The sequence below is a fragment of the Rhincodon typus genome, chromosome 13 (assembly GCF_021869965.1).
Source record: "Rhincodon typus isolate 14 chromosome 13, sRhiTyp1.1, whole genome shotgun sequence".
Taxonomy (NCBI): Eukaryota; Metazoa; Chordata; class Chondrichthyes; order Orectolobiformes; family Rhincodontidae; genus Rhincodon; species Rhincodon typus.
In genome coordinates, this window is record NC_063344.1 from 2,933,758 (window position 1) to 2,945,841 (window position 12,084).

A 12,084-nucleotide genomic window follows, 5' to 3' on the forward strand; every position below is an offset into this window, starting at 1 on the left:
CATCCAGCTCTACACCTTTTTATCTCAGACTTTCCAGCATCTGCAGTTCCTACTATCTCTAAAAGGATGGATCTGGACAGAATACCACGCACTGACCTGGACTTCAGAAAAGAAAACGACACACTCAGTTCTGTCAACCCTGAGAAGGTCTCCTTCCTAACATCTGAGAGCTTGTGATATCATTTATAGAGCTTTGCCACAGACTACAAAGAAAGGAGGAGACCATTCAACCCACTAAATCTCCCTCCATTCTATTTCATGCCTGACCATCTCCTCAATGCACTTCTAATGCACTATCTACATAGCCCTTAATGACATTAGTCATAGAAACATATAAAATAGGTGTTGGAGTAGGTCATTCAATATAATGATGGCTGATCCTGTATTCCACACCATACTCCTGCTCGCTCCCCAACTCTAGAAATCCATCTATTTTGTTCTTGTTTACATTCACTTGGCCTCCACAATCTTATGTGATAGAAAATTCCCTAAGTTCATCAGACCCTGAGTAAAGAAATTACTACAGATCTCAGTACAAAGTGGCCTGTCCTGCACCCTAAGACTGTGATCCCTCGCTTCAGAAACATCATCACTGCATCCAGTCTGTCCAGCCCTGTAAGAGATTTATATGTTTCACTGAGATCCCCTCTCATTCTTCTAAACTCCACTGAATACAGGTCCAGACTACCCAATTTCTGCTCATACAACAAACCCGCCAGCCCAGGATCAGTCAATCATCCTTCGCTGCATTTCCTCTGTAATGAGGATATTCTTTAATAGGTAAGGAAACAAAACCTACACACAATACTCCAGAAGCCCCTTGCCATTTGTGGAACATGCCAATATCCCTTTGACAAGTCTTTTCATAATAAACTGTTCAAGCCCAATCTTCTCAATACAATCCTCCAATTGTGAAGACAGATATGAGTCTGCTCATGCATGCGGACTGTGCAATAAACCATCCACAGCCATTGTGATACATGTGGTTTCAGCACTATCACAACGGGTTAGCTCCAGTTACTGTGACTCGATTCAGTAATGTCATTGTCAATCATGGCACGACGCACTGGAATCGCATGCTGGAAAATAAACCCCGTTATTCCATAAGTCATCACAACAGTTAAGATTTATAAAGTAGGCCAAATGACCAAATTTGCCTTCATTGGTCAGAACATTGAGGATAGGAGCTGGGACATCGTATTGGGGCTGTACAGACCACTGGTGAAGCCACATTCAGAATACTGCATTCTGATCATTCTTCTAGAGGAAGGATCTTGTGAAACTTGAACGGATGCAGAAAAGATTTACAAGGATATTGCCAGGACTGGAAGGTTTGAACTCTAGGGAAAGTCTGTAAAACCTGAGGCTTTTTTCCTGGAGGGTTGGAGGCTGAGAGGTGACCTTATAAAGATTTATAAAATCATGAGGAGCATAGATAGGGTGAATATTTTTAAGGTGAGAGGGTAAAGTTTTAAAAAAAGGACCTGAGGGGCAACTTTTTCACACAGACGATGGTGCGTGTATGGAATGAGGTGCCAGAGTGGTGGAGACAGGTGCAATCACAACATTTAAAAGGCATCTGATGGGTATATGAATAGGAAGGGTTTAGAGGGATATGGGCCAGATTCTGGCAAATGGGACTAGGTCAGATTGGGGTGTCTGGTCAGTATGGACAGGTTGGACCGAAGAGTCTGTTTCCATGTTGTATGACTTTAATTCACCCGATTTGCAGACCCAGGTTGATCAAGGTACGTATCAAGAGTTACTATTTATTACAAATAATTAGACTCTAGCTAGAAATAAACAGTTATTACCCTCAGCATATGACACTACTAATAAAAGCTCTAATCCACTTCTAAATTCCCCCTCATACAGACAAGAGAGACATTGATAGGAATAAAAATATAAAAGGAATGGGACAGCAAAACTGGAAATGCAGTTCAGCAGTCTTTTTTTAAAAAAAAGATCCGTTGAGCTGGTTCTTGCTGACCAGAAGGTTTCTTCTTGGTTTTCCTTTTCCAAATGCTTCCACTGGTTTGAAAGAGGCACAAGGTGACAGGTTCTGTAATAGAAAGTTTTTGTCTTACTGCGTAAATGTTACAGCCTACAACAACCACTGAAGGATAGATAAACTGGCATTCTTTGGGTTTAAAGGGGTTTTGACTGCAGAGAACAGAGAGACAGCTCCTGAGCTGGAGGATAACTGATCACTTCTCTGTATCTTGTGCCCAATCCCAAGCTGCTCAGTTACAAGACAGCCAATCACATAGCTGTAGGCAGGCAAAACACCATCGTCATCAATAATGAGTCACTAGTCTTCAGCCGGATAACACTCTTGATGCCAAACAAAGCTCCATCTGTAAACAATCTCTCAGCTCCAGTTTGTCTACAAACACATCAATTACTGCCTATTCAAACAGCTGTGACCGCCAGCCAGGTTACTTGCTTTTCAAAACTTGCAGCAATCATTGCAAAATCCTGATTTTAAATAGTTGTAATTTGTGACACAAACACAAAAATAAAAGATATGGACTTTACAATCATGAACCTAACCTCTTCCCTCGTGGGCTAACTTCTCTATATTGACTCTGTAACAGTATGATCGCACATCCCTTGTATTAACATGGCTAAAGATATTTTCCCTGACCTATTTACTGAAATCAACTTATAACTCTCATAAGAGCTTGAGGCACTTGATATATTTAGGTGCGATAGCATATTATTCTATCTAATTTTTCAGCACCTCCTATTATTCAATCTGATTACAGAAGGTTGACATTGAAATTTTCAATTTCTGATTCAGTCTGAAATTATTTCAATATTTTTGTTTCATTTTCTACTCCTTCTACCACTATAAATACAATCCTCCTTCTTATAACATCGTTTCAATATATTGACATGACAGATTTGCTGATTTTTCCTCCTGTCTGGATTCACAGCATTGAGTTTCTTTTTGATTGGGTAAGGCCATGTCTCTAAGAACAAACTTTCAAACTTTGATTTCTGAAGAAGGGTCTAGGCCCGAAACGTCAGCCTTCCTGCTCCTCTGATGCTGCTTGGCCTGCTGTATTCATCCAGCTCTACACCTTGTTATTTCAAACTTTGGTCTTTCTTTATGCTCAAGTTTTCATTGTTTGTTGGGTAATCTTCAGATATTTTTTGGACAACTCGCACATTTTAGTTTTATTTGGAAACTTGACACATAGTAAAGTTTCTGAACATTTATTTTCTTGAACACTTAAGGGGTCCTCTCACCTCATGCCCGTACATCAATTCAACAGGACTGAATCTTGTGGACTTTTTAGGGACATGCCTAATGGAAAACAGCAAAAAGAAATTCCTTCATTCCAATCAAATTCCTGAGAATAAACTCTCATCATGATCTTTAAAGTTTGATGTCATTTTTCGAATGATCCTTAACACTGTGGATGATAAGCTGAAGGTGTATCACTCTCAAAACCCAGAAACACAAAAATGAAACTAAAACAATGTTTTAGCCCCCTTTACACACAAAATACATGAATAAATATAAATCATGTTTTCAAGCTTAACTCATTTCTTCACTTTAGAACTCAAGTTTATAATAACAATAATAAGGATATACTGTCAGCCTTACTACCACAACAGCAAATTCATGGTTGGATATGATGGGAGAGGGTTAAGTGTGGAACTCAAAGACTGGCACAGTCCAGTTGTCCAAATGACTTGTTTCTGTCTTATACATTCTCTCCAATCATTAGGCTTTAGTAAACGAATAAAAAACCCATGGTTTTGTTCTGGTCCTCCTGAAATAATAAAATAATTCATAATAACGTTTTCACAATAACTCTAACTCTCACAGAAAGGTTGCTACTTACTCTGGGCGAGAGCCAGCTACAGTCAATTGTGCAAAGTTTTTCACCTTTTCTCGAATAACCTGGATACCACGTTCATCAGAGGCATTTAGTTCAAGAATTCTCTTCCGGTACAACTCCGGTCTGCAAAGGTTGCACAGCATTAATGTCAGTATATCAGATGAAATAAGGTCAAGCTGTTGGTAAGCCACATTCCTGCAGGTTAAGCATTTCCTACAAGTTACAAACCTAATGCTGCTTTTGAAGAAACAGATTTTAAAGAACTTCAGTTTTTTTTTGCTGGGAAGAGGACAAATTAATGGGGTTATATGCATTTCAACAAGTCATTGAGCACTGTAGATATCGTGGATTTCTAAGCAGCTGTCAAAGGGGTCACGAAATTGGTGTAGCGCATCTTGCAGATGGTTCACACTACTGTTACCAGTTGTCATTGATGAAGGAAACAGAAGTTTAAGCTGTTGGACAAGGTGCCACTTAAGCAGCTACTTTGCACTTCAGGGTGCCAACTGTCTCGAGTGTTGCTGGAGCTACACTTGTCTTGGCAGGTCCTGACTTGTGCATCATGTGCAGTGGAAAAGCTTTTGGAATTTAAGAGGTGAGGTATCCACCATAAAAAATATCCAGTCTCTAACACCCTTTTAGCCAGTGTTAAAACAACTGGTCCAGTGAGGTTTCTACTCAATGGTGGGCCAACCCTCCCGATCCCAGAATGTTGATGGTTAAGGTAATTTAGAGATGGTAACTGCGGCACAAGACATTTGAAAACTGTTTCTTTTCTGCTGAATCCAATTTGAACTCTACTCAGAGTAAGAACTGCAGATGCTGGTGTCACAGATAACAGCAGTGTGGAGCTAAAGGAACACAGCAGGCCAGGCAGCATCAGACGAGCAGGAAAGTTGATGTTTTGGGTTGGGACCCTTCTTCAGAAATGGGGGAGGGGGGAGGGAGCTCTGAAATAGAGGGAAGAGGGGTGGGGCTGGGGAAGGTAGGTGGGATGGTGATAGGTGAGTGCAGGTAGGGAGTGGTGGGAATTGGTCAGTGAGGTGGGAGGTGGAGATAGGTGGGACGGATGATGGACAGGTTGTGTCAGGTCAAGGAGGCAGGGATGAGAGGGAGGGTTGGTCATGGGATGAGGCCAGAGGAGGGGAGATTTTAAAACTAGTGAATTCCACGTTTAGGCCATTGGGTTGTAGGCTCCCGAGGCGGAATATGAGGTGCTGCTCCTGCAGTTTGCGGGTGGTGTCATTGTGACACTGGAGGCGGCACAGGATGGACATGTCAACCAGGAAGCGGGGAGGGGTAGTTGAAATGGTTCGCAACCAGAAGGTGTTGTCGTTTGTCGCAGACAGAATGCAGGTGCTCTACAAAACAGTCTCTGAGCCTCCGCTTGGTCTCACATACGTAAAGGAGGCCACATGCACATCCGTCAATGAGGTCTATTGCATCCCCTACTCCTGATGTGCCCTCCCCTACATCAGTGAGGCCAAGCAGAGGCTCAGAGACCGTTTTGTAGAGCACCTGCGCTCTGTTCGCAACAAACGACAACACCTCCTGGTCGCGAATCATTTCAGGGAGGTGATGGCTAGTGGTATTATCACTTGACTGTTAATCCAGAGACCCAGATAACATTCTGGAATCCTGCCACGGCAGACAGTGGAATTTGAATTCAATAAAATATCTGGAATTAAGAATCTAATGATGACCATGAATCCATTGTCGATTGTCAGGAAAAACCCATCTGGTTCACTAATGTCCTTTAGGGAAGGAAACTGCCATCCTTACCTGATCTGGTCTACATGCGACTCCAGACCCACAGCAATGTGGTTGACTCTGAACTGCCCGTGGGCAATTAGGGATGGGCAATAAATGCTGCCTGGCCAGCGACACCCTCATCCCGTTAATGAATAAAGAAAATAAAACAAATCTCCACCTCCCACTCCATGGGTAACATGACCATCCTGGGCCTCCTCTAGTGTCACAATGACATTACACGCAAACTGGAGGCGCAGCACCTCATATTTCGCCTCGGGAGCCTACAGCACGATGGCCAAAATGTGGATTTTACCAGTTTCAAATCTCCCCACCCCCTGCCTCATCCCATGACCAACCCACCCTCTCATCCCCACCTCCTTGACCTAACACAACCTGTCCATCTCTCCCACCTATCCACTCCTCCCTACTACTCACTGACCAATCCCCACTACTCCCTAACTGCACTCACCTATCACCATCCCACCTACCTTCCCCAGCCCCACCCCTTCTCTCTCTATTTCAGAGCTCCCTTCCCCCTCCCCCATTTCTGAAGGGTCCCAACCCGAAATGTTGACATTCCTGCTCCTCTGACGCTGCCCGGCCTGCTGTGTTCCTCCAGCTCCACACTGTGTTATCTTGAACTCTACACTATTTTTTTTAAACAAGTTCAATGCCAGCTTACCCAAAAAGTTCCCTCGCTGCAGCGAGTATTGTAGAAGTTTTTCCTGTGCCAGGAGGTCCATAAAAAAGCAAATTAGGAAGCTGCAAAAGAAAGCAAAAGCATTTTGCAAAATAAATCTACAAGAATATCTTCACTTAAACCAGACACTAACTTACGAATGTATGATTTAGGAGAAGTATGCCAATCAGTTTTTCAAACCTGCTCCCCATTCAGTAAGATCACAGCTGTATGTTTGTGTTTTAAATTCCATGTTTCTATCTAACCCAATGATCTTTGATTCTCTCGCCTAATGAGAATCTATCCACCTGTGTTTGAAAATATTCTGAGGCAGAGTTCCAAAGTTGCACAACGCCCAGAACAGAAAAAAAACTGAAAGAACAGCGGACGCTGGAAAAAGGAACAAAAATAGAAATTGCTGGAAAAGCTCACCGGGTGTGGCAGCATTTGTGGATAGAAATCAAAGTTAACTTTTCGGATCCAGTGTCTCTTCCTCACTTGTTTTTGTTGCCCCAGAAAAAAATTCCCCTCATCTCACTCCTAAAAGGGCAGCCTCTAATTTTAAAACAGCAGGCATTTATTAGAACATCATCCTTTCTTCTTCAAGCTGTGATAGGATAGAACAAAACATCTTCTCTGAGAGCACTCACAATTGCTATAGGGAGGAGGTTGTGAAATTTGGAAGAGCTCAGAAAAGGTTTACAAGGATGTTGCTGGAGTTGGAACATTTGAGCTACAGGGAGAGGCTGGATAGGCTGGGGCTATTTTCCCTGAAACATCAGAGGCTGAGGGGAGACCTTATAGAGGTTTATAAAGTCATGAGGGGCATGGATAGGTTGAATAGTCAAGGTCTTTTCCCCAGAGTCGGGGAGTCCACAACTAGAGGGCATAGGTTTAAGGTGAAAGGGGTAAGATTTAAAAGGGACCCAAAAGGCAACTTTTTCATGCAGAGGGTGGTGCATGTATGGAATGAACTGCCAGAGGAAGTGGTGAAGGCTGGTACAATTACAACATTTAAAAGCCATCTGTTTAGGTATATGAATAGGAAGGGTTTAGAGGGATATGGGTCAAATGCTGGCAAATGGGATTAGATTAATTTAGGATATCTGGTCAGCGTGGATGAGTTGGACTGAAGAGTCCGTTTCTGTGCCATACATCTCTATGATTCTATGCAGGATAATCTCAGCTCAGACCCTAAGACGTACAAATGCCCTGAACTTTACACAACCAAACAATCTCAAACTATCCCTTTGGTAATTTGACTCACCATGGAGTGTTCAGAACAGCTTGGCTTGTGGTTGCCTCTCACCTACACTGACTGCGTTAAAATCAAGATATCGTGGCCCTAATGGAGTTACAATAGGTCTCTAGGTGCCTCTGTGCTGGGAGGGAAAATCAGCCCAATTTCTGCTACCTGCTAGCCAGTGATGAAGAAGACTGTGCATACAGTCAGTGAGCACTGATACGCTGGGCCAATATATACCTACCACCCCAACTGATTAACAGCCTGTCACCTGTGGGTTAGTCTCTCACACTTAAAGTGACCATTTAAAACTGCCAAATATTGGTTGCAGAACTGGGCATCACAAACAGAAAAAGGCCTGTCCTTAGCTCTGAGATTGGGAAAGCACCATCACTCAAAAGATTAAAAAAAAGAAGAGATTAGACAGACAGCATTAATGTTGAGGACCAAAACTGCACAGGTTTGGTCTCACTCTCACTCTGTACAATAGCAGCAAGACATCCCTGCTCCTTTGGTCCAATCCTCTGGCTATGAAGGCCAACGTCCCATTTGCCTTCTTCACCACCTGTTGAACCTGTATGCTCACTTTCAGTGACTGGTGTACAAGTCTCGTTGCACCTCCCACTTTCTCAATCTATCGCTATTCAGACAATAATCTGCCTTCCTGGTCTTGTTCCCAAAGTGGATAACCTCACATTTATCCACATTATACTGTGTCAGCCCTATATGTGTCCACTTACTCAGCCTGTCCAAATCACACTGAAGCATCTCGGCATCCTGCTCACCGCTCACCCTCCCACCTAGCTTGGTGTTATTTGCAAATTGGAGATATTACATTTAGTTCCCTCATCTAAATCATCGATATATATTATGAATAGATTTCACAATTTAATTCTGAAAGAACTGTAATTTAAGGAACAGGAGCAGCATTACTTTTTTTTATTGTAATACATCTGTCTGCCATCTAAAAAAGATATTGAACTGGGAATTAATAAGTACTTGCAGTGGGTTTGACACTCACATCAGCTCCTTCAAGTGACTTCTTTAGCACAGCCACAACTTCCTCCTGAAATGCCACTTCAGAGACACATTTTGGACGGCTGCAGGCAAAGAACAATAAACCAGACAGATTGAGGGGAAATCTCAGTTCAAACACACAAATTTGTTTTGTACAAATTGCATCCATCTCCCAAATCACAAAAGGAAATTAGTTAGTAATTCTCATCCATTGTGATACAATGAAGGATAACACAAATAGTCTCTTTTCAGGTGTGAAGCAGTCAGTCACGTGTTCAGCATTCCTGCTTTACTCACTTTACCTCAAGAGAATTTTCCATTATCCTTCAAAGCAACCCACTGGATTTTGACAGGGTGCACAGGCAACTCATTTTTAAAAGGCTAAGAAATTGCTCAGACCATTGAGTATAGGAGTTGGGATGTCATTTTTAGGTTGTGCAGGATATTGGTGAGGCCTCTTCTGGAGCACTGTGTACAGGTCTGGTCACTCTGCTGTAGGAAGGGTATTATTATACTGGAGAGGGTTCAGGAAAGAATTACCAGGATGTTGTTGTGGATCGAGGGTTTGAGATTTAAAAATAGATTTTTTCACATGAGTGTAGGAGGTTGAAGGGTCACCTTATGGAAGTTTATAAAATCATGAGGGGAATAAATAAGGTGAATGACAAGGGTCTTTTCCTCAGGGTTGGGGGGGGTTCAAAATTAGGAGGCATATTTTTAAGGTGAGAGTAGGAAGATTTAAAAAGTATGTGATGGGCAACTTTTTTTTTTTAAACACAGAGTGTGGAATGAATTGCCAGAGGAAGTGGTGGATGCAGGTACAGTTACAACATTTAAAAGACATTTGAGTAAGTTCAGGATTAGGAAGGGTTTGGAGGGATATGGGCCAAATGCAGGCAGATGGGACTAGTTTAGTTTGGGAACATGGCTGGTGTGGATTGGTTGGAACGATGGGTTTGTTCCCATGTTGCATGGCTCAATGAATGCTGAACAGACATTTTAATTCAGATGATAGTGTGTTAATTAAAATGAAATAGGCACTTAAAAAAAAATTCACAATTATCATAATCAATTTCATAACACTGGCTATTGTAAAGGTTTTGACGTTGTGATTTTTGGAAACTATTCTTGTCCAGAATTACCCAAGGTCATTTAAAGTTTTTGAGAAGATTTGTAGCTCGGGTTGTAGACTTGCTCACCGAGCCAGTGTGTTTGATTGCAGATGTTTCGTCACCCTGCTGGGTAACATCGTCAGTGCGTCTCCGGTGTAACATTGGTATTCTGTCCTCCTTGTTACTTATATGCCACGGTTTACTGGGGTGATTGGCATCTCTTCCGACCAACCATCCCAGCAAACTGAGGCATATAAATAACAAGCAGGACAGAACACCAACGCTTCACCGGAGGCGCACTGACGATGTTACCCAGCAGGGTGACCAAACGTCTGCAATCAAGCCCACCGGTTCGGCGAGTGAGTCTACAACCTCACCTAAGGTCATTCTCATGCGAAATGTCAACTTTGCATCATTCACATGTAAACTTTTGTTTTGGTGCTGGACATCAAAAAGTCAAAAAACAAAATGACAGAAAGCATGCATGTGTTTTGTAATCCACACAACAGGTTCCCATGTTGACCACTGTCAGGGCCAGTTACTGAGCAGAAACCAAGCACTTGATCTTATTATGCACACCTCTCGAAACTCTGAGCTTGGCATCTGACTGCAGGCAATCCCCCTACTTTCTGACCTAGAGCAGTGTGTGAGCCAAGAGAAAAGAAGAAAGAAAACTACGAACTCCTGAAGCAAAAGCTGAGAGATTTCCAGTGATTTAATACATGGCATATTCTAGAAGACTAGATAACAGTTAAGATCTCTACAGGCTGGGGAAGCAACTTGTGAAGGTTTGCATCTAACTTTCTCATCATGACAAAAAAGAAGACAATCACATGAAACTATAACAACTGTACGATTACAAACCACATGCACAAAAACCGAGCAAAGATTTCTAATCTTCCACATAATCCTGAAAGAAAAGGACACATGATACTACACAAAGCATCATTTGGAGTTAGTTTCTTACTATTTCTCCACCCATGGAACTGGTTTTTGCTTTTTGTTCTCTCCACTGGTTCCTGCTGCAGCTTTTTCTTTCACTGGTTTAGAGCTGATCACTCCAGGTCCTTTTAAAAATGCTTGCATCTTTCACCTTCCAATACAAATTGCAAATATTAAATGTATGAGATTTTTTAGGGACAAAAGGAATGAAGATGCAAAAAAAAATCTTGACCGACAGCAGTAACACTGAAGCCAGAGGCTGTAAATCACAAGGATATGATGACAGGTTGAACTTCGGTTCAATATGTTCAATTCCCAGTTGAATACACGGGACATAGCTGTATGCATGTGAGTTGCTGTGTTTTGCCTACAGGCCACCTGTAAGTACATCTCAAAACAAACTCCTTGAGGAGGTTCAATATTTTGAAAGCATTCTTTTTCTTCTCACAAATAATACATACATCATGTTGTAACAAATTATATATCTTCAATTTTGCATCCCCTCCAGCCATTCATGAATTCCTAACTGAAGGATGTGCAAACAAACCATGATCCTTGAGATAACAAGGTATAGAGCTGGATGAACACAGCAGGCCAAGCAGCATCATAGGAGCAGGAAGGCTGACGTTTCGGGCCTAGACCCTTCATGAGAAATGGGGGAGGGGAAGAGGAACAATGATCCTTGCTCAGCATAGCTCTGACATCCTGCACTTGCTCATCTGTCCAGTTTTCCCAACCTTGGGGTGTCTGATTGTTAACTGCCATGGAAAAGTTTAAGTAGCATTATAATTACATTATTGGTCTAACAGTCTAAAGATCAGAAATCACAACACACCAGGTTACAGCCCAACGGGTTTATTTGAAATCACAAGCTTTTGGAGCACTTCACCTGAGGGAGGAGCGGCGCTCTGTTCAGAGACGCTCACAGACAGGGACCCTCACCCTCATACACAGACAGACAGACAGACAGACAGACAGTGACCCTCACCCTCATACACAGACAGACAGACAGACAGACAGGGACCCTCACCCTCACCCTCATACGCAGACAGACAGGGACCCTCACCCTCACCCTCATACACAGACAGACAGACAGGGACCCTCACCCTCACCCTCACACACAGACAGACAGACAGGGACCCTCACCCTCACCCTCATACACAGACAGCCAGACAGACAGGGACCCTCACCCTCACCCTCATACACAGACAGCCAGACAGACAGGGACCCTCACCCTCACCCTCATACACAGACAGACAGACAGACAGGGACCCTCACCCTCACCCTCATACACAGACAGACAGACAGGGACCCTCACCCTCACCCTCATACACAGACAGACAGACAGACAGACAGGGACCCTCACCCTCACCCTCATACACAGACAGACAGACAGACAGGGACCCTCACCCTCATACACAGACAGACAGACAGACATACAGGGACCCTCACCCTCACCCTCATACACAGACAGACAGGGACCCT

At 42.9% G+C, this 12,084-nt stretch overlaps 1 protein-coding gene across 2 annotated transcripts in view; it reads right to left on the reverse strand.

The window, feature by feature from the left end:
- The window catches only part of rfc4 (replication factor C (activator 1) 4), a 20,639-nt gene that overhangs the window by 8,363 nt on the left and 192 nt on the right, over window positions 1-12,084 (reverse strand). For both annotated transcript variants that reach the window (XM_048604403.1, XM_048604402.1), the window contains exons 2-5: window positions 10,625-10,750; window positions 8,550-8,628; window positions 6,289-6,368; window positions 3,858-3,977 (exon numbers count right to left, since the gene is read on the reverse strand). In XM_048604403.1, coding sequence (XP_048460360.1) covers window positions 3,858-3,977; window positions 6,289-6,368; window positions 8,550-8,628; window positions 10,625-10,743 — 398 coding nt within the window. In that variant the 5' untranslated portion in view covers window positions 10,744-10,750. The remainder of the gene's footprint in view (window positions 1-3,857; window positions 3,978-6,288; window positions 6,369-8,549; window positions 8,629-10,624; window positions 10,751-12,084) is intronic.